The 25,845-nt window shown below is 37.4% G+C and overlaps 1 protein-coding gene across 4 annotated transcripts in view; it reads right to left on the reverse strand.

Annotated features, from left to right (window-relative positions):
- ADAMTS3 (ADAM metallopeptidase with thrombospondin type 1 motif 3) overlaps positions 1–25,845 on the reverse strand; it is a 271,082-nt gene that overhangs the window by 108,693 nt on the left and 136,544 nt on the right. For all 4 annotated transcript variants that reach the window (XM_043448574.1, XM_043448572.1, XM_043448573.1 and 1 more), the window contains exon 4: positions 22,009–22,165. In XM_043448574.1, the coding sequence (XP_043304509.1) occupies positions 22,009–22,165 (157 nt within the window). The remainder of the gene's footprint in view (positions 1–22,008; positions 22,166–25,845) is intronic.

A 25,845-nucleotide genomic window follows, 5' to 3' on the forward strand; every position in this document is an offset into this window, starting at 1 on the left:
TTTATGATAATATTGTTGATGATGGGCCAGCTGCTGCTGTTACGCACTTTATCTCATTTAATTCTTGAAAGGATCCAATGAGGAAGACATGGTTTTTCCCCATTTCATGTGCTGAAACTGAGGCAGAGAGCTAAGTAAACTGTCTAAAGTGGAGCCTGTATTCACACAGGTAGCCTAGATCCAAAGCCTGTAATATTTTTTAACATATTTTCCCCACTTCATTTCCTATTATCTCATACTTTATGAAAACATAATATTCAACCAAAAATAACTACATTTCCTATACTGATTACTCATAATTTTGGCAACGTTCATGTTATTATACAGGAAGGAGTGAAAGGGTATGTTTCTCCTGTGAATTGAAAGAAGGCTTCAGTAGCATTTCGCCCTGAGCAGTATCCAAAGCATAGCAAAAACACCTGTCTAGGAAAGCACTTCATTTCCTAGGCTGTACTATAAATACCTGAAAGCCATTTAATAAAATAAAATAAACTGTTCCTCAAAATTGTCCTGACTTCAAAAGTCTAACTTCTTAACTTCCCAGGGATGACCTCTTTTTCCTGGGCTCCTAGAAAAAAGAAATTCTGGCCAAACTTCTTTTTAAGTTCCTTTTATGTCCAAGGTGATGGAAAATCACTATGAGCTCACAGGGATAACCGATCGCCTTAGAAAATTGTACTGACAGAATTATAGAGCCCCAACAAGGACACGCATTTTTGTCCTGCTGTAATCTCTGCTCATTGGACCACATCTGTGGTACCGTGTTCAGTTCTGGCACTGCCATTTAAATAGGACATTAGAAATGTAGGGCCAGGGGTAAGTAACAGAGAAGAAAATACGTCCTTCAATAGCACTTTTCACTTCTAAAATATGAAATAGTTCATGGTTATTTATTATGTGTATACTATCCTTCTCAGTTGATGAAATGGGTGTTGGTCAAGCTAGGCTCCAGGTTTGAGGGGTGGAGAAGAAGGGAAGGAAAAGGAGGGTATTTCCAGCAGAAGACATGACATTTTCAAAGGCCCACACTGAAGAGCCAGCTTGGCAGTCTGGGAACTGAAAGTTCCATGCAGCTGGAGTGGAGACAGCGAAGGAGACTGGTAATAGAATAAACCAGCTGGGAAAGAGAGGGTCAGATCTCCAAAGCCCTTGTGAGTCAGGACAAGAAGGGGCTGAGCAGGGATCAGTGGGAGTGGGTGGAGAGGCGGAGGAGTAACGAGAAGCCACTGAAGTGTTTACAGAAGGGGCCGAGCGTCGGTGACTACAGTTTGGATAGAGAACTATAGTTGTACCAAGTGAAACTGTCAATATTCAACTGTCCTGGACCCACACAGATGGCAATTCCCTCTGGTTCAATCTCATCAAAATCTCCCTAAGAGGAAGCAGGACTAGAGCCCAGGAAACAGTTAAACAGTGCAAATAAAAAAGATGAGGGAAAACCACACGGTGACTGAGGGGCTATGGTTACTGAAGCTGAGACGCTTGGATGACAACATGTCAAGGCTATAATGGATGGGATCTTTGTGCAGGAATAATAATTAACTAGAGGACCTAAAATCTCAATTTAAGAGTTTGAAGGAATCTCAGGAAACATGACAACCAACTCTAACCATCCAATCCCACCCTATTTTTACAATTAGAAAAATGATGTATTTTCACTCAAAAATTTATTATGAGTATATTCCAGACCTATGCTGACCACAATGAGTATAAAGATGCTTCAAGGAGCTTAAGACCTAGTATGTCTGCTTGTTGGGTACAAGCAGAACAGAAAAGCAAGCTCCTTAAATCTCATGGCCAGAGACAAATGAGGACCAGAACTCATATTTTCCCTGATTCCTAGAGACAAAGACGCTTTCCACCATACTCGATTGCTCAGGACTCCGAGGCTTCACCTGATATGGGCAGCTAGAGGTAGGTCTCAGCCTCACCATGCTGCTATTAAAGGAGCCAGAGGCGCAGCACGGATAGAACAGAATTAAATGGCAAGCAGTTCTAACTGACTGTCCTGTTCCCTCCCTTAACTCTCCTTACTGTGGTGGATTCTGTGCTCCAGGAGCTCAGGGCTTTTATGTCACTAAATCTGTTTCCCCAAGTATTGCTTGATCTATCACTACCCTACTCCGCCAATTTCTTCTCGGCCTCCCGCACGTCAAAAAAAGTTCCACCTCCGTAACCCAAAGTAGTGGGAAAACTGCATGATTATACCATAAAATTGTAAATGAAAATTCACTTTATCTGAATATCCAAATTACCCTTATAATTTTGTCTCTGCATGCCCTGAAATCAAACACTGGGATAAGGTGATAGCTAAGTTTAAGGCAGTCACCAATTTTCTTGAAGAATAGCTCTAGACTGGGGAAAGTAAGAAAGAGGGGTCAAAGAATTTAAATCCTTTCATTGACTTATTTACCTAAACCCAATTTATTTCTTTTCCCACTTCTTTTAACTCTATGATATTTCAAAGATAAATGGAATCAGCTAACTTTATGGCTAACGAAACTAGAAAGGAAATTTCAAAGCATTCTGTCTTCAAAAAAAATTATGCCTAAAACACATTCTACTCCTATCCTACATATATTTTGCAATAGAAGTATTAGTTCTAATCTCCTGTCTTTCTTCCTGAGCTTTCCCTGTGGCTCAGATGGTTAAGAATTTGCCTACAATGCAAGAGACCTGGGTTTGATCCCTGGGTTGGCAAGATACCCTGGAGGAGGGCATGGCAAGCCACTCCAGTATTCTTGCCTGTTGAATCCCATGGACAGAGGAGCCTGGGGGGCTATAGTGCATGGGGTCAAAAAGAGTCAGACATGACTGAGCAACTGACACTTATTCTTCTTCCTAATGACCTGGAGTTTTTAGATTAATTTTTAGATAGGAATTGGAGCCTTTTACAAGATACAATCTTTATAAGTCGAGTAGCAGAATAAACAGGAGAACATGAAAAAAATGGTCACTGCTTTTCTCAGATGAATAAACTTTCCTCTGTTATTTCAATTTTCTTCAAATAGACAAGCAGTACATGAAGGCATGATTCCATTTTTTAAAAATTGAGCAGTTTTGCTGCTGTATCTGTGGGCCTGTTTCATCCCCAGGAACTGTACCTGCTCAGATATCCAGGACTCAGGGTCAACTGATTCTTAATTTGAAGAGAATTCTGTCATTCCAGAACATGAGGAATTATTAGGGACTGAACTGTCCACCTCAAATTCTTGCGTTGAAGCCCTAACCCCTACTTCTTCAGAATGTGACTAATTTAGAGAATCCGTAAGGAGATAATTAGGTAAAAGCGAGATCGCTAGCCTGAGACCTAATCCAGTATGATCACCATCCTTGTAAGAAGAGTAGATGTGGAGAGAGACACAGAGGCAAAGAAGACCGTGTGAAGACAGCCATCCACAAGCCAAGGGGGGACATCTCAGAAGAAACCAGCCCTACTGATGCCTTGACCTCAGACTCTAGACTCTGGAACTATGAGAAGATAAACTTCTGCTGTTTAAGCCTCCTCATCTGGGGTGCTGAGCTGTGGTAGCCCAAGCGAATTAACAGAGGGGCAAACCAGAATCTACAGGAGGACATGTCTCATTTGAAAAAGCCTACTTCATATTATAATACAGTGGTTAACACTGGAAAATAATGGCAGAAAAACCTCTAAAGCCTGGCCAAATCCAGGTGGCAGGAAGCACTGTGTTAGTGAATGCTGAAGGACAGATGGTCCGCTATTTACACTGATTTAAGATTTTTCAGCTTTATGATGGTGTAAAAGCAGTCCTCATTCAGTAGAAAGCATACTTTTTTGAATTTTGCTGTCTCTCTCTAGGCTAGCAGTAGACAGTACAGTACTCTCTGGTGATGCTGGCTTCCAATCATCCATGTGATCACAACAGCAAACTGATATACTTACAACTAATCTGTGCCAGATAACCATCCTGTTTTTCACTTTCAGTACAGTCTTCAATACATTATATCAGATAGTCAGCACTTTATGATAACAGAGGCTTTGTGATGGATGATTCAACTGTATACTACTCTAAGTGTTCTGAGCACATTTAAGGAGGGCTAGGCTAAGCTGTGGTGTTCCACAGGTTAGGTGTATTAAATGCATTTTTACTTGTGAGATTTTCAATTTACAGTGGATTTATTGGGGCGTGAGCCCATCGTAGGATAGGGAAAATCTGTGCTAATGTGTAATATTTATTGAGCACTCATAGTTGGCTGGACCCAAAGAGAAGGGTCTTGTCTACATAACCTCTTTGAGTTTTCTCCACATTCCTGTGAGGTGGGGGCTATTATTATCTCCATCTTACAGGTGAGGAAACCGAGACAAAGAGGTTAAGTGACGTCTGTGTGATTCGGAGCCCGTCTTCCTCCAGATTTGTCCATGTTTTTGCTTCGCCAGCCCTGGGAGGTCAAGGTTGGAGAAGGGGTGGTTATCTGACCTATTATTGCTATTGGTTAAAAGATATTGGAACTTGCTATCTTATATCATGTTTTTGGTCCCACCTCCAGAGTGAAGCTACCAAATGTGTTGAGTGTGGTGAAGATGTTGCTAGTCAATAATAATAATCGCTCGTATTACAGAGCCCTTAGTGTGAGCCCTGATCTGAGCTTTGAACCTGTCTATGTGACCCTCACAGCATCCTAAGAGGTTGTGCAGCATCTCCCCGCAGACCACCTATAAGTGATGGGCTCTGGCACTTGCATCCCTCACCACCAGCTGCCTGCCTCCCCCATCAGCCCAGCACTTGCCCAGTATCTGCATCTGTCATGGGGAAAGGAAAAAGGGTGGCTGATATTCAAATTTTAAAACAGAAGAAAATTTTTTCTTTTTCCCCTTATTACAAAAACATTTTATGATAATTGTAAAAAAAATGTTGAAACCAGAGCAAAAAGAAATAAATTATCCACAGTTCGAACCCCTAAAATACATTTAATAGTAAAAAAAAACATGCAAAAGTCTTCTCTCATCATCCCATCTTCCAATTACTGTCCCATTCCCAAAAGAAATATTGTTTGTGTTATCGCTATCATCAGTTTTGTCATGAAAAGTCAAGAGCTAAATCTTGCTACCCTCAAATACAGCATTTTGACATATCATGACAGAAAACACAATCAATGATTTCCATATACATAATATATAAAGGAACTCAGAACCAGGGAAATGTAACAAAGATCTCAAAACAATAACATAGCACATACTTGTTTTAAGAAATATGTAATAGCTGCTGGATTAATGAAATTGTAATTCAGGGTAAGAAATTAAAAATTAAGAACATCAACTCATCAGCTTTGACACATGACTAGTTAAAAGTATCAAGGACAGCATGTGAAAGTGAAAGTGAAAGTGAGGTCAGTAATCCATGAATTAATTTTTGGAAATTTTTTTCTTTAAAGAACTGAAGTTGAAATCAAGCTATTTTCATGCAAAGAACAGTGCTAAATTAAAAGCAAACAGTCTAAACAGTGCATATCTGGATGTAAATACTAGCTCACCCTCTTTTTTTTTTACACTGATTTTCCCACAGGAAGGAACAGATTAGAGGGTGGATTACTTCAAGCACTATAAAGGTCTCTAGACTGACCCCACTCTTCGAGGGAACTCTTTCAGAGGAATAATGCTAAAAAGAACAGTGAAAGCCCAAGAAAACCCACAACTGAGCCCTTCAGAAGGCCCTCATTCACCAGTCCCCATTGACTGCCCTGGCCTCTCTGGGGGAATTCAAAATAATTCACTGCCCACCATAATACTGAATTCACAACAGAGAGGAAAAAAGGTGATGGAGCTGCTTTGCATTTGTTTAATTTTTTTACAGAAATGTTAAGGGGGTTAATCTTCTACAAGTCCAGTCATGTGCTCTCACAAAGAGCCAAGAAAGGAGTCGCAAAGCCTGCCACGATTCAAAGGGAGGCTCATTGTGTCCTCTTTTCTGCACCACGTCTGACAAAGAGGCTGCCTGAGTTCTTCAGCTTCGGGCTCTGGCCTGAATTCTGAAGTCAGTGAAGCAACAATGATGTCATCGCTTCTGAAGACCACTGTTGGTTGAGATAATGAAGATCTCTTCATCCAAAGCATTATCATTTTCATGGCACACATTTCCTGTATTTCTTCAAATACAAATGTATCCTATGCGTTGGAAGGGGTGCCACATCTTCCTTTATCTTTTGCATTATTGAAAAGGAAGCATACTTCAATACGTTTCCTCCCACTGAAACATATCATTTTTAGGTTTAGCCAGAAGGTACTATTATACTAGAGTACATTTAAAAGGGCATAAATGATTACATTTTTTTACTGAGGGATAGGTATATTATTCAATTAATATTCTTATCCTAAAAATCCAAAGTGTTAGGCAACATAGTCATTTTATAAGGAAGATCCACTTCTCACCCTTTTGGTTCTCAATATATGTATATAAATGGCTTGGAAGAGCATATCGAGTTACTCAAAGAGAATTAAAACAGTTTGAGAACAGTTTCCACACCGCCAGTTTTTAAATAATAGACCCTATTGAAAATCCTTTGCAAACCTCTCTGGGAGAGAAAGGACAACACAAATAAATATGTACATATATAGAAAATTAAATTCAAGAAACTTTTAGACCTATTGATGCCCTTGCAGATTAAGATAGTCTACAGAGTACAATTTCTTTAGAAAAAAATTCTGTTCAGATCTTTCTGGAAGTATCTGGAGAACAATGACCTTTTTAAGAGACTGAATATTTTCTCAAAGTACTTTCTACCTCCCCTCTCTGAGATGTGTTAACGATAGGCTCTATTTCAATCACATACAATGCCAGTTATGAAAAAGTTGACCTCCCTTAAATTATTATACATAAGAAACTTGAAGTTTCTAATCTTTAAAATTAAAGTAAAATTTTAATCTTTCTTATCAAGAGTCTGTTGGATGAGATTAGATGAAAATAAGAGGTAATATATGAATTAAAACAGCCAAACCATGTGTGCTAGAGGTTGAAGTTAATTATCTCATTTCATTGAGTCTCATATATGAGACAAATATTATCTACCTTTCAGATTCTACAAAACTGAAGGCAGACATTTATTCTCTTCCCAAAAAGATGGTCTAGTGGTTACCAGCTAAAGCCTGATATAAAGACACATTTCAACATCTTAAAAAAAAGAGATATGTGGGCTACCATATCTAAGGACAAACAAGAAAGCAGAGTAGGGGAAAATGTATGTTTATGGAATTCAGAGTTCAGTACAGTTCAAAGTAAACAGTGTATAGTGGGAAACGGGTGTCATTAATGAACAGTAAGAGAGAAAAAATAGGTAAATAGATTCCAGGTGCTGCCTGAGGACAATGCTAAAATGATTATAGTCTATCCAATAAGGAATGGGGAAAGAAAATTACCTAAAAATCACAAATTTTAGACTACATAGTGATATTATAAGTATTCCAGTTCACAAAGGTTACTAAATTTTCCATCAAAAGCAGCAATCTCCAAAGCAGGATACCAGTGTACTTACATTACAGAGATATGTAAAAATATGTACTGGAATATGGAAAAAAAATAGAACTTCTATCAAAGTTATCTCTGTTATATTCTTTTTAATTTCTATCTCTGAGAATGTCATATATGTTACACATATTCTGTAATATATAAACTATAGTCATACATTTGTGTCTATGCAAACACACACACAAACATGGTGTAGGTACATGATCCACAAAGTTTGGTAACATCTCAAAAACTAGAGTGACCTGGGTTTAGAATTGGAGAACAATCAGGGGACTGCTGCAGTATTCAAAACAGAAAACTATTAGGTTCTGAACAAAAGTAGAAAATTGGAGACTGAAGGGGCTATCTTGAGAGCTTTCTGGGTAGATAACTTGCAGGTCTTGCTTGCCAACTAGATAAAGGATATGGAAATCAAAAGGATTAACTGGGTGGATACCAGTACCATTCACTAAGACTAAAATCTAATATGAGAATCAAGGAGCAGTTTAGGAACTGGTTGATGGTTAGAGACAAGTTCAATGTTGGCCGTGTTGAGTTAAAGGTCTTTGTGGGAAACCTAAGTGCAGGTGGCTTAAAAGTTGTTGAATATACAGTCTTGGAGTTTAAGAGGAATGTAGATGATATACACGACCATGTAATTCTCCCAAAGATCGCCAATGGTACAAGACATGAGAAAAGAAGAGGGTGACTTGTGTGAAAAGGATGGGAAGGAGGAAAATTATAAAGGAAGGAGGCTAAGAAAGAAATCCAAGGACGACTCCAGTCATGAAACCCAATGGAGGGGGGGGGGTGCGTGTAAGGTCACAGGGAGGTAAGGGGAGTAAAAGTCAAAACGGAGCGGCATAGTTTATCATTAAGAAGTTGTGCTATTTATTTTGAAAATAAATGAAATATAGGAGCTGAAAAACAGATCTCAATAAATTAAGGTAATAACTCGTATTATAAGATGGTATATGGCAAAGGGTAGAAATGAACTTTTAAGAATTATGAAATTTTAGGGGGAAAAAAAAACAAAAGAAATTTCAGGGGAAAAAAAAATAACACTTTCATTAAAAAAATGACCCTCAAGCTGGATAATAAACACTAAATAGAGGTGACAAGAATATATTCCAAAAAAGAGTAATAAAAAACAAGGGACACAATAAGGAAGCTTATTTAAGATTAGATATTTCTTCCATAGTTACATCTATCCAGGCACAAAAATCTCTTTTTACTTCTAATAAAGATAAACATGTAAAATTACTTTGGAAGCACACTGAGTTGGAATGTGCTGTTGTTGTTCAGTCACTAAGCCAAGTCCAACTATTTGTGACCCTATGGATTGCAGCATGCCAGGTCTCCCTGTCTTTCATGGTCTCCTGGAGTTTGCTCAAATTCATGTCTGTTGAGTCGGTGATGCTATCTAACTATCTCATCCTCTGCTATCCCCTTCTCCTTTTGTGTTCAATCTTTCCCAGCATCAGGATCTTTCCCAATGAGTCAGACTGTTTACAATTATTCCACGATTAAAATTTAAAAATTTTTTTCTGTATAATAATTTAAAAACTAAGCAATGCATGTAACAGAGAACCCTTATTTCTGCCCCATCCCTGAACACTCTGCTCAGAGATTGAGTAGGGGGTCAGGGATAGCATAAGACATTCTGTTGGGCATGTTAGTTAAAATTTTTTAATGTTAAATATGCAATGATTATAATGATTATAGATAGTCTCACCTGAAAGTGGCCCTATAAAAATGTTTTGCTCTGCTTCTTAAAATGCATTCAAGCCCATCCAGTCCTCCTTTTCCATACTGGAGTAAACATATTGGATGCCCTCATTATATGGATTTCTCCAGTAACCACCAAGCTGCCTCTACCCTGTCACTTCTCTATTCTATACTGCATGTGGATGGAAGATATATCTAAAATACATATCACTTCTGCAAGTATACTGGGGGTTTGCTGTTGCTGTTTTAATTTGTAAAATACAGTCTCAGCACTCTGGCAATCACTGGCCTTTCTTGAAACAAATATGAGAAAATGATACAAACTACTGTTTTGGCAGTGGTAAGAAAGGACAGGGAAAGAAGTGAGAGAGATTATGAGTTGACTGCCCATCCTGGGTAGGGCAGTACCTAACCAACAGCATCTTGCGTTGGCTGAAATTTACATCTTTTGGATGAAGAAGTGGAATCTGGAGTTGTCCAAAGTACGTAAGGTCACAGAGCTAATCAGCATCAGACCTACTGTCTGAACCCGTTTGGCAGGCTCCAAAATCTATACCAGAAAGACTCATGGACATTCAGTTAAGGTGATACTAGAGGCCATGAAAAAGAGTATCTTTTTTGAAACTCCATATGATGAAACTGAATATGAGGAAAAGAAAAGAGACTTAAAATTACTGATCAGAGACAGGAAGGCTACAGTGAGTATGACAGAAGCCAAGAGAACAGAAAACTTAAAGAAAAGATATGCTACCAAACATCGTAAGAGGCCCAAGAGAGTAAGAACTAAGAAAAAAGAATCTGTTGAAATGTTTAAAAGTCTTTGAGTGTCTGGAGAAAACTACTTATGTAAAGTGCTGAGGATGAGAGCCAAGCTGAGGGGGAGTTGGATAACAGACTATGTGATAAGAAGGGAGTAAAAGAAGATACATTCTTCACAGAAATTTGGCAACAATGAAAAATATATCTACAAAGGGGCAAAAGGGCCCAAATTTCAGCCAAGTATTTATGAAGACAAAGGAGACCTACAGCATCCAACTGTACACTTCACTTAAGACCCATGAGCATTTTTATGAAAGTTCCGAGATGAAAAATGCCTTTAGAGTAAGAAGAAATGAAACGCGTGGCAGATGCCACAGTGACTAAGTAAGCAAACTCTACATAATAAATCTGGGGGACCCCATAGTCTCTTCTGTGCTCTGCACCCCATTTCTGATTCCTTTGCAGTGACCACCGTTGGACACTCAGACCATCAACAGGGGACTTCATCATAAAGTCTGGGTTTGATAAGGTGAGGTGGTAAGTGCTCCTTCTGGATCATCTTCCTTGGAATTTTCTCCTATGAACTACAGAGAAACTTTGATGCTTTTTGTCTGTTTCACAGGTTGTCCTACATAGAATTTCATTTTTGATCTTCCTGACAAATGTTGGAAAGTTCCTTTTGTTCAATTCAAAAAGTACCTGCAAAACCTGCACGTTGGCATCAAATTAAGATTTAATATTTAATAACTTAAATAATTTAAATTTAAGACTTATATTGAATAATTTTCCTTGGGCAAAGTACTGAACATTTCTGAATATTAGAATCAATCACTTATTCATTCAATCAATATTTATTGAAGACCTGTCCTGTGCCAGACTTTGAACAAGCAATGTTGGGCAAACAAGAAAAATCAGCGTAATCCTACCTATGCCATGTCACATAATTCTCTGGAGAATCAAATGAAATACAGCAAATAAAAGAATTTTGAGAACTGTCAAGAAGATATATACCACTGTAACTCCTTGGCTTGTGTTGTGCCAAGAGCAATTAGCCACGTACAACTCTTTACATTCAAATTAATTAAAACAAAAAATTCAGTTTCTTCAGTCACAACAGTCACATCTCAATTGCTACATACGCCTAGGGGTTACCATATTGGATAGCACTGCGGTAGAACATTGTCATCATCCAGAAAATTGTATAGGAGAGCAATGTCCTAGAAGCTGAAAGAAGAACACAAGAGTATTTGCATGACACCAAAGGGAGGAAAACAAAAGTGATACTGTGATATAACAAGGTACATGCTTAAAGAAAAAGAGCTGGTGATTCTTAGAATATCATGAAACTACTGCAAAGGAAAAATGTAGTCATGATAAAAGAGTAGTAAGAGATGACTTTCACTGAGGGCTTAGTGAGTGCCAGGAACCAAAACCAAGTGCTTTACAGATTAATCCAAAGACAATCCTTTGAAGTAAGTACTACTATTTTCTCTGCCTTATCAATGGATAAAGGAAACTTGAGTCACTAATGGGTTAAGTAACTTGATATAGGTCACAAAGTCACTTACTGGGAAGCCTTTGGGCTAAAACTATACTAAAGAGAAAACATGTTTGCCAATCAATAGCAGCTAAGACACTGAATCAATCTGGTTGAATTAGTTATTATATAAAAAACAAACCAAAAAAAAAAAAAAATCCTTGCGGTAACATGATTTATATATGTGTGTTTTCTACTTTTAGTTATTAATAATAATGTCATCATCACATTATTACTATTATGTCTCTACCTAAACTTTCGTCTTGGTTCCTTAGGATTGTCTTCCTTTCTTCCCAATCATCACTTTCAGACATCCTTCACTATCAGCCTGAAGTCCCGCAAGCACTTCAGCCTTCACTGGTATCTCTAAAATCACCAAACATGTTCCCAGATCAGTTGTTAAAAAGCTAATTTTGTAACTGATTAGTTTAATTGCATTTTTTAAAATCAATCTTGGTGTGCATCTTTATCAGTCTTGGAAGTATGGGTTTCCCTGGTGGCTCAGATGGTAAATAATCTGCCTGCAATGCAGGAGACCCAGGTTTGATCCCTGGGTGGAAACGATCCCTTGGAGAAAGGAATGGCCACCCACTCCAGTATTCTTGCCTGGAGAATTCCATGGACAAATAAGCCTGGCAGGGGGTCATGGGGTCACAAAGAATTGGACAGGACTGAGCAACTAACACTTACTTACTTATTTACGGAAGTATATTATACTCTATGGGAAAGCATATGTTAAGTACCCTATAAATAAATAAAAATAATGTGTTTTGTATCATCAAAACTACATGTTTCCCTAAAACTCACCATTAACCATTATACATTGTGACTGCATACTCTGTGAAGGCATAAGCTGTAAACAAATATTCTATCTCTGATAAATATTTTAGTTTTCTAATGAACTAGCTGAAAAATGTGAGCTTCACTCCCTTCTCTGTAAGATAGGAAATAGTCAAGATTGTTTAAAAGATACATGTTAGTACCCTTGTATCAAAAAAAAAGTCACTGCTTCGATTTTCAGATTTCTTTAGTGTTCTAAAGACCCAGTTTGAAGATCTAATTTTAAAACTGGCTCAAGAGATCATATTCAAATGCTTGAGTCTGTTTTTACAGGATATCCTTGGCTAACTTTACTCTAAGAAATTTAACACAGTTGGACTGTATTTCGTTGGCTATGAAATACCTTTCAGAGGAATGGCCATTAAGGTGGGGTTAAAGTATGTGTGCAAAGGGGTGGAACAGAGAATGTGTGTGATCCCATCTTAATGCAACATGTTCTTATATCAAAATATGTTTTCTAAAATAACCACTTATATTTTGTCTTTATTCATAGAAATATAAGGGCTATTCTCAGTGGATTAAATACTGACCACTTACAGTTTCCCCCTCCCATTAGTTTTTCTGCTGTCTATCACATTTAAGTTGTTCTTTTTAAGCTATAGTTACTGGAGCTGGGGACCGAAGGTAAGGGACTGCCTTCACGACTGTTCTTATTAATTTTTCCTTTGTTATTGCCAAGAACTGAAGAAGACTAAAACAGATGACCTCCCTATTTGTACTGAAGGATGGTTGGACATGGTACCTCTGTCACTTTCAACACCATTATTCTATCTCTGGACCAAAAGTTAGAAAAATCTGCAAAAGTAAGTAACTGGGCTTCTGAGGACTATATTTATGCTACTGTTCTCTGATTTGCATAAAAGTCACTTCTTATTTTAATCATATTATAAAGAAAACATCAGGATTCTATATTCACAAGGAGAATAAATTTGATATCTTCTTTTAATCACAAGTACTATAGAAGTCAAGATAAAATTCCATATTTTCAGATATTAGTTAGAAAAAGAAAATAACTTTCAAGTAAGAGTAAGATTCCAAATTTATATATATAGACACTGGAAAACTGAAAATTCCAAGGTTCTCCTGATGACTCAGGATGTCAAAACTGTATCTGTGATTCATTTTAGATTACAAGTCATGAGGTAAGGTATGCTTGGGTTATAAACATAACATTTATTTTTTCTGACATCAATTCTATTTTAATCCTGTTTTTTGTTTTTGTTTTTTATTTTTATTTTTTGCTATTTTGTACTTAACATCTAATTATTCTTCATCCCAAATTACATGTATATAGTCAGAGGGGACAGGATTCTAACAAAAGTCCTTTCAACAACCCTTTGATATATATGGTTTTTGCAACTACAACAATGTGAATCCCAGAAGTAATCTATGACATGGCAAAGATATTTAAAAAATATAATTATTTTTTCTCGGCCTTTGTGCATAGATGACTTCCTAATGACCCCCAAACTCTAGCTGGAAGACTGGAAAAGGAAAGGAAAGTGGCTGTTAGATACCAAGAATATAAAGAGACTTGATATTCAACTTCTGTAGTTAAATAAGGTTTTTCAAAATAAAGAGATCTGTAGGTTAAGAAAGAATTAATTTTCTAAATCTTCATAGCTCTCACATAACATATCAATGCTAGGCCTGGAAACCAGAATACAGAGGTTGTTGTTGGGTTTTTTGGTTTTTTTTTTATGTTTTCCTCCTATAAGAGAAAGTCCTGGTTATCCTTAGTCTTAATCATGAGGCTAGAGTAGTGAGGAAAAAGCATTTAATTAGAGGAATAAAAAGGCAAGGTTGGCCCTTTTGATTCTGGACTGCTTATGGAGAAGATACAGTGATTCTGATTCCTTCCCAGTTCCCTTCAAGGCAAAATCTCAAAAGAAGGGGCACAGCGCTAAAACACACAGATCACTGAGGACCTCCAACGGCCAAAGCCTGCTCTCCCGCTCTATTCTGGGGACACCGGAAGGAGAACACTTAACTTCCGGGCACACAGACACCCGTTGACCCCGTTGCAGCCAAGGAAGCCATGACAGCCTTGGTCCCCATGCTGTAAGAATGGCATCCCCAACTGGATGGGCACGAGTTTGAGCAAGCCCTGGGAGCTGGTGATGGCAGGGAAGCCTGGCGTGCCGTAGTCTGTGGGTTGCAAAAAGTCAAGCACAACTGAGCGACTGAACTGAACTGAAAAATAGCACCATCTGAGCTTCCTGGGGAGCCTGTCATAAAGGACTGCTGAACCACCATGATGTGGTCCCACACAGAAGCTGTGGGCTGATCACACGGGCTGGGGAAACAGTCCTAGCCGGAGCTGAGGGTGGTCGGCTGCATCCCTGGGAGCAGATGGAGTCCGGTTGAGAAAGCCCAGCATTGAATGCAAGGAGGTCTCACAGTGGCCAGGCAGACCAGGAATATCAGTCCAGTGAGGCCCACTCAGCCAGCCAAAGAAATCCACAGACCAGTTAACATAAAAAACTTCTGTGCAAAATCAAAACGGGATGCACTCCACATTTGGAAAATCTTTTCTTTTTCTTTTCCCTCCAATATGTGCTACAAAGTCACCATTCTCTTAATAAAAGGAAGGTCCAATTTCATAACCCCTACTACTTAAACTCTTGGCTTCCCAGTTCCTTACGTTCTATTCAGAATACAAAATTTGAATTTAATTCAGATTATTTGAGTTACTTTATCAAACTTGTCATAAGGTCACAAGAGGAAGAAGCAGAGCGGAGTGAGGTGCTACTAGATTCTATGAGTTGACCTGACCTCTGAGTCTCATTATAACTGGGCCTTATAACCAGGAAAGACGAAAAGTCCACAAAAGTTGGGATTTTACTCAAGAATAAAAATCTGGGTGATTAATATAATAATGATTTTGTTCAACATCAAAGCTTATAGATCTCAAATCTATAAAAACAATTCCTATGTATATCATGAAAGTTCATTAATAATTTGTAGAAGTCTGAAATAACAGAATGTTAGAATACGTCTTCCATAAATTTAAGTGGAAGAGAACTAGGGAGTGACAGTGTTTTAAAAATGCCCAGGGGAACTCAAATGATAGCAACCCCTATAACAACTACAAATACTTCCTCTGACTTTTCAAATGTTGGATCATCACAGATAAGAGAAAGGTGTTGAAGAGACAAAATCAACATATCTAACCTGATTAAATTAATTATACCCCCTTTAAACATAAATAGGAAGTTGCGTCTACTACACCTAGCGCTGATTTCCTCTGGACTTCCTACTGGATTCAAAAGCCAACTCCAGCATCACAGAATGAGAGGGGGCAATGTTTATTTGCATAAAGTTCATATATTGATTTTATCTGCATATGTCATCCAAAACTGGGAATGGAGATATTTGAAAGCTGTCCTAATATCTTAATTTCTTGTTACCTAAAGGCTGTTCAATGACATTTTACCAGTACAGAGCACAGGACATAAAAAGAGTCTGCTTTTATCACTCATTTGTCTCACCAAAAGGGGTTTAAACATTGCTTTTCTGCCCTGAGTATGCGAGGTAAGACCTGATAAAACTAAAAATGTGAAAACAAAACCTGCCAACATGCTGAAGCAGATGATTGAATTTAGAATGTAAAAAGGTTTAGTCCCACACAGACTTTTTTCTTAACATTCAAAAACCACACAGAGATCTATAAATCACACCTAAGAGATATAAGCCTTGAGTATTGGCTTATACTCAGGTAGCATCTAAAAAACACTTAAAGACTATCCTTTGGACAAGAATATACACAAAATCTTAGGATGCTTGGTATTATTAATCAGAGCTCTGAAATAATGAACAAATAGCACAAAACCAAAAGAACAAGTTAATGTGGAACAGCATATAAGTGGTTACAATAGTTGTGAAAGATGAGAAGAAAACCAGACAAAAAAAAAAAAACCAATAATTTGAATCAATGCCTCATCAAAAATTTTGATAGTAATCTAGCAACTTTGAATTCTCAATACCAGTTGTGCATTTCCATATTCAGTACCTTATTAGAAAAAATATGGACTTATATTTTGTGCACTTTAAGCCTGGTCTACATAAACACTCCTTTCATTGTACCTATTCATGAAGAGATAGAATAGGCCCAGTAACACATGTTAATAAGGGAAATAAAGTATTAGCTTTCATGTTTCACATCTGAAAGCTCCTTTAATCTTCACTCTGCTTCCTGATTACTTTATATAATAATTCAATCTTCAGTTGCCTCCTTTTGTCAATAATTATTATAAATACCTAGGTTATGAAAACATTAAAAAAATCAACCTAAAAAGGAATCCCATAAACATCATTAGTATTTCTATGTGAAGCCAATGGGAGTAGCTTTGACAAATAGCTGATCCTTAAATTATATTACAGACTAAACTATGCAGCTGTGAAAATTTTATCACTTAACATCTTCCTAAAAGAATATTTGCTATTGACAGAACTTAACGATTTAGTAATATTATCTTTCTTGCTTCATTCATAAGAAAACATCTGAGAAAATTAAATTCTCTTGTTTGATTTTTTTTTTTTTTTTGGGTGGGTTACAATGCCCACCAAAGTTTCTCTTTGATTAGGGCATAGGTCATGAGAACTTCCAAATACAAAGGATTACAGCACCTACTGATGTGTCTACAGATCAAGGAAGGACTGTGCCTAGGAAGTTCCTAGTGTCACTAAAATAAGGAATAGTCTTCCCATTATTCTAGTTCTTGTTTCATAGTTCCATTCCCTGGCAACCAGGAGCAACTCCCAAATCATTTCTGACTTGCGCATGTTTCCCACCTGGGACAAAGACACTCCTTCACAGCACCATGACAACCACACCAGCAATGCAAGCACTTGGGTTCATGCAGGAAAATGAAAATCCTGAAAGGAAGCTAGGAGATAAAGGCTTACTATTCCTTGTTTCCCACTGGTAGGAAGTAATTACAAAAATTACTTTAACACAAAGCTTCTGGTGAATGAATAGTTTGTAATTTGAGGGGAGAAGCCTAAGGGCCTAGAGATTAAGAAAAAAATTATGAGAAGCTGAATGATGTCATACAAGTACAGTCTACCTCACCCCCCAGAAAAATAGACTACCTAAAACAAACTACTTATTGATGACAATGTAGACATTCTTAAGAGATGATCAGACATGTATTTTCCTTTTTATCTGAGTTTAGGTTAATGACTAATTTAAACAGTGATGGTGAATTTTATGACCCTTTAATAGTTTATTAGCCATGTTTTTAACCAAGTAAAATTCAAATCAGTAATATATAAAACAATTTTGTCCAAACTAAAGAGGCCAAAAATGGATGTAATTTCCATACTCCCAAAGCAGAAATCAGAAAAAGAAGTAAATTCAACTCTTCCCCCATGATGAAGTAGACAAGTTTCTTTATCATAAGCATGCCAAGTTTATATTTGTCGTTTAATGAAAAGAATAGTATTCTTTGCCAGAGCCTGGGTGTGGTATGTGTTGTGAATGCCTGCCAGTTCTGTACTGGAAGATATTATTTATATTGCCAAATACAAAACTGTTTTAGGTCTTATCCTCAAAAGAATAATTCTAGAACAGAGGACTGTATTTGTGACTTTATAAGTTCAAGTTCAGTATATTTTTAAACAGATATTTATATTTTTCCACATTTCAAAAACAATATAACCTCTTTAAGGGTCAAGGAAAGAAAATCTGTGCAATATATGGGAATGACTGAGGATTTGCTGATGTTGTTGTTGAATTGTACTATATAATCTATCATCTCAACAGGTTCAAAGCTGTGACTTTTAATGGAAACCTAGGTAAATATTTTTAAAGATAAGGAATCAAAATAGATATTTGCTTTCAGTCAAGTGGAATACCTTAAGGCTCTTGAGTATGGTAGAACCATTTTTTTTTCTTTGTTTGTTTGTTTTGTTTTTAAGGACATAATCTTCTTTCCTATAGTGACAGGTAGCAAAGATCTTTCATGGATTCCCAAAGTTGTGCGATGTTCATTTTCTGATTCACACTGATATGGAGTTAGGAATGAGAAAGTAAAAGGCAAGCAGAGACACTCTAAGCAACCGTGAGCCAATATCTGCTACCTGACTCCCAAGATCATTTCTACCCACCCCTACTGCAACAGGTACGTAACAACAGTCATGCATTGACTTTGGGACATGATTTTGAAAATATACTATGCATTTTTTTAGAGCACTTACTGTCCCAATGGATCTTCAAAGTTAATATATCCAAAATTATTCTCATTTGCCATTCTTCATCAAGGCTACTCCTGAATTCTGGAAAAAGAATTCTCTAGTCTTTCAAATTAGGATTCTGAGTCATCCATGATCACTCTTCCTCTCTCTTTACCCCAACAACTACTCTATCAAATACCCCCATATATTTTACTTCAACCTCAACCCAGTTCAGCTCCTCTCCAACTCACTACTACTCACCTAGTTCATGTCATAATTGGTTTTAACTTAGAACACTTGCAACAAACTACAGACCTCAAATGAATGGCAGTTTTGAACTGCTAAACTGACAAAGCAAGAAATGTGGCCAGGCAATGTGTGATGACTAGCAAAGTAACAGCAGAGTATTTATTTACAAGGGCCCCACTGATGAAGGGATAGAAGTGCCTTGCTTATGATCACAGCTCCTCCTGATGAGTGTTTATATTAACCTATTAGAGAAATTTATGAAGACCATGGCCCTCAAATATATTTCTTTCTGAGGAAGCCTTACTTCATGTATTTTATTCCTCTTCCTATAACTCATTGAAGATACAAGGTGGCAAGATACACCTTGTAGCTCCTAAAATAACATCCTATATTGACCCAAAAAATTACTATTTTATATTGTACTATAGTTTTCATTTATAAACCAATATACCTTTAATTCTGGAACCTGTTTAATTTTACATTTCAGAATGATGGAATGAATTATAAAAATATATTCTTAATTTTCCCTTGGAAAGTATTTAGTCCATGAAAAATCTTGGCTCTCAGTCCTGAAACCAAGAAATTAAAAGAATAATTTAAATATTATAGTATGGTATTTCAGGTTCTAAATTTGAATCTCTATTTACCCTAGGAAGATATTTACACTTTTAAAATATATTACTACAATTTAAGACTCTCCAAAGGCGGTAAATTGATAGCACCAGCAACTCAGTTCAATTGGAACTGCATAAATAAGAAAATAAAAATTATGAAGTTCATACTAAGGTTTATCATGGAATATTCTAAGAGAACTGAATGGCTCTATTTTGGTTCCAGTTTTAAGGTAACTGGGAGTTAACAAAGGTACCCCTTTGCTTTGACCCATGACTGCTGAAAACCTTTCCAAAATATATTACCCCAGGTTGTGGCCTACTTTTTACCATAAAGTAATCCTCTATTCGCAATTGGAAAACTGTTTTCAGAGTCTGTCTTCTTAAAAATTCCTCATATAATTTCAGTATACTGATACTGATGCTACTGGAATTTACATTTTTAATGGTCTCCTAAAATAATGTCCTAAATTAATTATATCCAATTCTTTTAAATGTATATACCTTGACACCTAAATTATTTTGTCTCATTTAACATCTAAAAATATAATAGGTATTAAATGTAATATTTCTTACAATTTCATTATTTCAAGAAAAAAATGATCTCTCTTCTCCTATAGATATCAGACTATTGGAAAGCACCAGAGGCTGCTATTTACAGAAATAGATATCTTCAGAGAATGCAGTGGAGGAACAGGGTACAGTTTGGTGAAACTACAGTATGATAGATGGAGCAGAGGAGGACAGTCATAGAGACTAATCTGGTTTCCAGTCCTCTAAGACCATTCTATAGTCTGTGGGGCTTTTCTAAAAGATGTTTGTTGCTTCAAAAAAGATATTAGATACTTTTAACATACAACAATCAGGATTATCGAAAAAGCACTGTATCCTACTGTCTATCCTTTGATATAACCATCTTTTGATTTAGATTAACATTTCTAAAGCATGAAGATATTTATAAATGAGAATTAATGGTAATGCATTCACAACACGTGAGAAAGCAATGTCTAACTATTCAACTTTAATAAAACTCCTATCATGTCAATTTTTGCACAAAATAATTAATATCAATAATTAATAATAATTACCACAGCTAACATTGATTCAGGACCTATTATTGCTGAGGGTTACACTCAGCAATCTGTGTGAATTATTTCTAATACTTATTACAACTGTGTGATATATATTTTTGATCTCTATTCACAGATAAAGAAACTGAGGCTCCAAAATGTTAACTACTAATCTAACAACTTATGTTGTAGAGCTATTACTTACATTATTATTATTACTGACATTATTATCATTATTATGTCTCTCTAGCTGCAGAGTGTATTTCCTTCCTATTATACCACAGTGACCCCCTGGGATAGACACACATTTCATAGCACTACATTTGTTAATACAGACCTATTGTTTCAAATCAGAAATCTCTCAAAAAATTTTCAGGCCATGCTAATTTTAAATGCATTTTAAATGGTACTATTTCAATTAATGCCACATATAAAAGGGAGATGGTGGCATCTGAACCTCAGACTAATAACTAGGCAACAGCTCTCAGAAGACATCATTAATCTAGAAGACAGATGGCTGCTAAATTAAGATTATCTGTATCCCTGACATTTCCTTAGGGCAAATTTCCATTGCCTTTAATTTAGAAAGTTGGCCTTACAAAAGAAAATACAGTTGACCCTTGAACAACAGGGGTTTGAACTGCCTGGGTCCACTTCTAAGTGGATTTTTTTCTACAGTAAATACTACCGTATTGCATGATCCACTGATTCCTAGCTGGTTGAATCCAGAGTTGGTTGAATCTGAGGATGGGGAACCTCAGATACAGAGGACCCACATGTAAGGGATGAGGCTATAAATCATAAGTGGATTTTCAAGGGCAAGAGGGTTGACACTCCAGCCCCAGTGCTGTTCAAGGGTCAGTTGTATAGGCTTTTTGAGATTTGGTTAAAAAACAGATTCCTATTATTCCTTTATTTTCCATAAAGGGAATTTCAATATCAAACTTATAAAAACATCTCTTTAATACCAAGTTACTTTACAATCTCATTAAAAAAAAAATAAACAGAAAACCTCAACAGGCAATAATTCACTTGACTTTAGTGGCCTAGCATACCTTAAAATAAAATTTGATAGAATCATTCAACTAATTGTCACTTTTACATTGTAAAAAGTTTTGCAAAATAGGTGAAATAAAATAGCATTCTTATTTTCAAATGTTATTATCACACTGGACTTCAAACAAAATACAATTCTTTGCTGTGTCAATATATCTCATTTTAAAAGTTTTAAAATAATATTAATAATGCATAATTTAGATTATCCTGAAAGACACACTTTGACATTTTAACCCAAGCTAGAGAAAAGATCATTTTTAATGTGAAAATTTAAAAGAAATAAAAAATAGCAAATTGGGAGAATGATGCCTTGAAATAAAATAATACCTATAATATGTATTTTTCTTATGCATTTAAAAAATGGCAAGCTATATTTCATAATTTATAAATATAAGCTTCGTTTGCTTCTTCCACATTATACAAAGGCACATGCCTATCACATTCTCTTAACTGATGGGAGAGTTGTTTTCATCATATCTTAGAATCACAGTTAACCACTGAGGCTTGTCAAAGATGCCTACCTCTGTAGTGGAAGTCTTGGGACATGTCTATGGGAGCCCGTTCTACTGCTGATCTCTTGTAGACAACATGAATCCTTCCTTTTTCTTCCTCCATCTGCTTACCTCTTTCCAAGGGTTCGATGAAATACTCATCATTATCACTTTTTATCATTCCAGCCTAGAGAAAACATAAAATGTGTTATGTTAAAAGAAACATCATCTTTAGCTTACAATTAGTTTTTTAAATGGTAAGAATACAATTTTTGAAAACTAATAAACTTTCTTTCCACTTTCGGTTATAAATTCAAACTGATTAGCTACTGTTAGTTGCTCAGTTGTGTACAACTCTTTGCAACTCCAAGAACTGTAGCCCACCACGCTCCTCTGTCCAGGGGATTCTCCAGGCAAAAATACTGGAGTGGGTTGCCATTCCCTTCTCCAGGGGGTCTTCCCAACTCAGGGATCAAACCCATGTCTCCTGCATTGCAGGCAGACTCTTTACCATCCAAGCCACCAGATTGAAATGGTTAAGCTACTATAAATATCAGTTATTCAAAGGTAGAAGTTCATATATGGTAGGGATAAAATATTCCTAGGTGTTGCTGATCCTATTTGTGACGCCAGTTGTCTTGGGGTTCATACTGTTTGCTGAACCCGGGGTAGGCGATGCAGGAAATCAGAGGCTGGACGAAGACTCAAGGAAGAGTAGGAACTGCAGACACATTTATATCCTCCTGGCTGGCATGGCAGCCATAACACAGCCTCTCTCCTGGCTGATGAAGCAGGCAGGAGAGAGGCAGCCATAGCAGCAGCCATGACATAACCATGGCGTAGCCATAACATAGCCTCATATAACATAACCGTGGGTCGCTCCAATGTAGCCCTGATGCAGCAGCAGCCAGGGCTTTCATGGTGAAGTTCATAACAGGCATACCACACAAAGGAGCCCAAGGCCAAGTGAGTACCTCGTGAGGTGCATGTGTAGTGCTATGGGATCTCAGCCATTACACAACCCTGCAAAGTCACTGTTCACAGAACATGGGGCTTGAGGGCGTGAGAGTGTGGGGCAAGAGAGCCTGACGGGCAGCATCTCGTTAATTTGTTCTTTCCCTCCATAAGGTAAAATGGACTTCCCAGGTGGCGCTATTGGTAAAGAACCCACCTGCCAATGCAGGAGACATAAGAGATGTGGTTTGATCCCTGGGTAGGGAAGATCTCTGAAGGAGGGCATGGCAACCTACTCCAGTATTCTTGCCTGGAAAATCCCATGGACAGAGGAGCCTGTTCGGGCTATAGTCCATGGGGTCACAGAGAGTCTGACACGGCTGAAGCAACTTAGCACACATGGACATAAGGCAAAATTAGAGCTTTACATATGGTAAGAATAAGAAAACCATACAATCCATATAATTTCATCGGTCTATAGATGAAGCACATTTATGTATTCTACTTGGCATTTTATCTCTAAAAAAAACTTACAGGAACATAAATTCAAGAAAAATCTCTGATTACCCATAGTAACCCATTGTGGGGCTGTTGCCCACTGCTGCTAAGTATTTTTATAACCCATTTATATCTTCCCGTCATATCACCATGGTATGAGAGGAATGAGTTCCATGGGGCACTCCATACATAAAGTTACTTCTGTCCTTAATTCACCTCAGTTTCATTGGAAATTCTATATTTCTAGTATTTATTCATTTGAAGAGCTAGCTCAAATTTTGCCCATATTAATCTAATTTCATGATTTTACATATTTCTTTCCTTCTCCAGCTTCATCCTTTTGAATGAAAAGGTTATCTGACATTCAGTTCCTTCCTTTCACCTCCCTGGTGTTTTTATGACTCTGCTTCATCTTTGACTTATTTAGAAAACACCAGGACTATACTATTCACTATAGTTGGAGAGAAATGATAGCTTGTCTGAAATTTATTCTTCATTAAGTATCGAGTCCACATTATGTTCAAATAGCTACAGCTCATATTCCTATTGTATAGATCATATACTAATTGTTATTTTGCTGTTTTAGTTGCTAACTCATGTCTGACTCTTTTGCCACCCATGGATTGTAGACTGCCAGGTTCCTCTGTCCATAGGATTTCCCAGGCAAGGATACTGGAGTGGGTTACCATTTCCCTCTTCAGGGGATCTTCCCAACCCAGGGATCAAACCACGGCTCCTGCATTGGCAGGCGGATTCTTTATGGCTCAGCCACAAGGCAAGTCCCACATACACTAATGTTTTTTGGTCACTCATTGGCTTCCCACCCTTTGCAATCCCGTGGATGCAGAATGCCAGGCTTTTCTGTACTTCACCATCTCCCAGAGCATGCTCAAACTCATGTCCATTGAGTCAGTAATGCCTTCCAACCATCTCAGCCTGTCATCCCCTTCTCCTCCTGCCTTCAATCTTTCCCAGCATCAGGGTCTTTTCTAATGAGTCTGCTCTTTGCATCAGGTGGCCAAAGCATGGGAGCTCAGCTTCAGCTTCAGCATCAGTCCTCTCAATGAATATTCAGGATTGAATTCTTTCAGGACTGATTGGTTTGATCTCTTTGCAGTCCAAGGGACTCTCCAGAGTCTTCAAGAGTCTGACTCCAGAGTCATCACAGTTCAAAAGCATCAATTAATACTTCAGTGCCCAGCCTTCTATATGGTCCAACTCTCACATCCATACATGACTATTGGAAAAAGCATAGCTTTGACTAAACAGACCTTTATTGGAAAAATGATGTTTCTGCTTTTTAATATGCTATCTAGGGTTGCCATAGCTTTTCTTCCAAGGAGCAAGTATCTTTTAATTTCATAGCAGCAGTCACAATTTTGGAGCCCAAGAAAATGAAGTCTGTCACTGTTTCCATTGTTTCCCCATCTATTTGCCATGAAGTGATAGGACCAGATTCCATGATCTTAGATTTTTGAATGTTGAATTTTAAGCCAGCTTTTACACTCTCCTCTTTCACTTTCATTAATAGGCTCTTTAGTTCCTCTTCACTTTCTACCATAAGGGTGGTGTCATCTGCATATCTAAGGTTATTGATAGTTCTCCTGGCAAACCTGATTCCAGCTTGTGCTTCACCCAGCTGGGCATTTTGCATGATGAACTCTACATATAAGTTAAATAAGCAGGGTAACAATATATAGCCTTGATGTACTCCTTCCAGAATTTTGAACCAGTCCATTGTTCCTTACCCAGTTCTAACTGTCGCTTCTTGACCTGCATACAGGTTTCTCAGGAGGTAGGTAAGGTGCTCTGGCATTCCCATCTCCTTAAGAATTTTCCAGTTTGTTGTGATCCACACAGTCAAAGGTTTTAGCATCATCAGTGAAGCTGAAGTAGATGTTTGTCTGGAATTCCCTTGCTTTTTCTATGATCCAAAAGATGTTGGCAATTTGATCTCTGGTCCCTCTGCCTTTTCTAAATCCAGCTTGAATGTATAGAATTCTTCATTCATGTACTGTTGAAACCTAGCTTGGAGAATTTTAAGCATGACTTTCCTAGTATGTGAGATGACTGCGATTGTAGGGTAGTTTGAACATTCTTTGGCATTGCCTTTGTTTGGGATTGGAATGAAAACTGACCTTTTCTATTCCTGTGGCCACTGCTTAGTTTTCCAAATTTGCTGCTATATTGAGTGCATCACTTTCACAGCATCACCTTTTAGGATTTGAAATAGCTCAGCTGGAATTCCATCACCTCTACTAGCTTTGTACGTAGTGATGCTTCCTAAGGCCCACTTCACTTCACACTCCAGGATGTCTGGCTCTAGGTGAGTGATCACACCATCATGGTTATCGGGGTCATTAAGATCTCTTTTGTACGGTTCTTCTGTGTATTCTTGCCACCTCTTCTTAATAT

Source organism: Cervus canadensis, chromosome 26, assembly GCF_019320065.1.
Source record: "Cervus canadensis isolate Bull #8, Minnesota chromosome 26, ASM1932006v1, whole genome shotgun sequence".
NCBI lineage: Eukaryota > Metazoa > Chordata > Mammalia > Artiodactyla > Cervidae > Cervus > Cervus canadensis.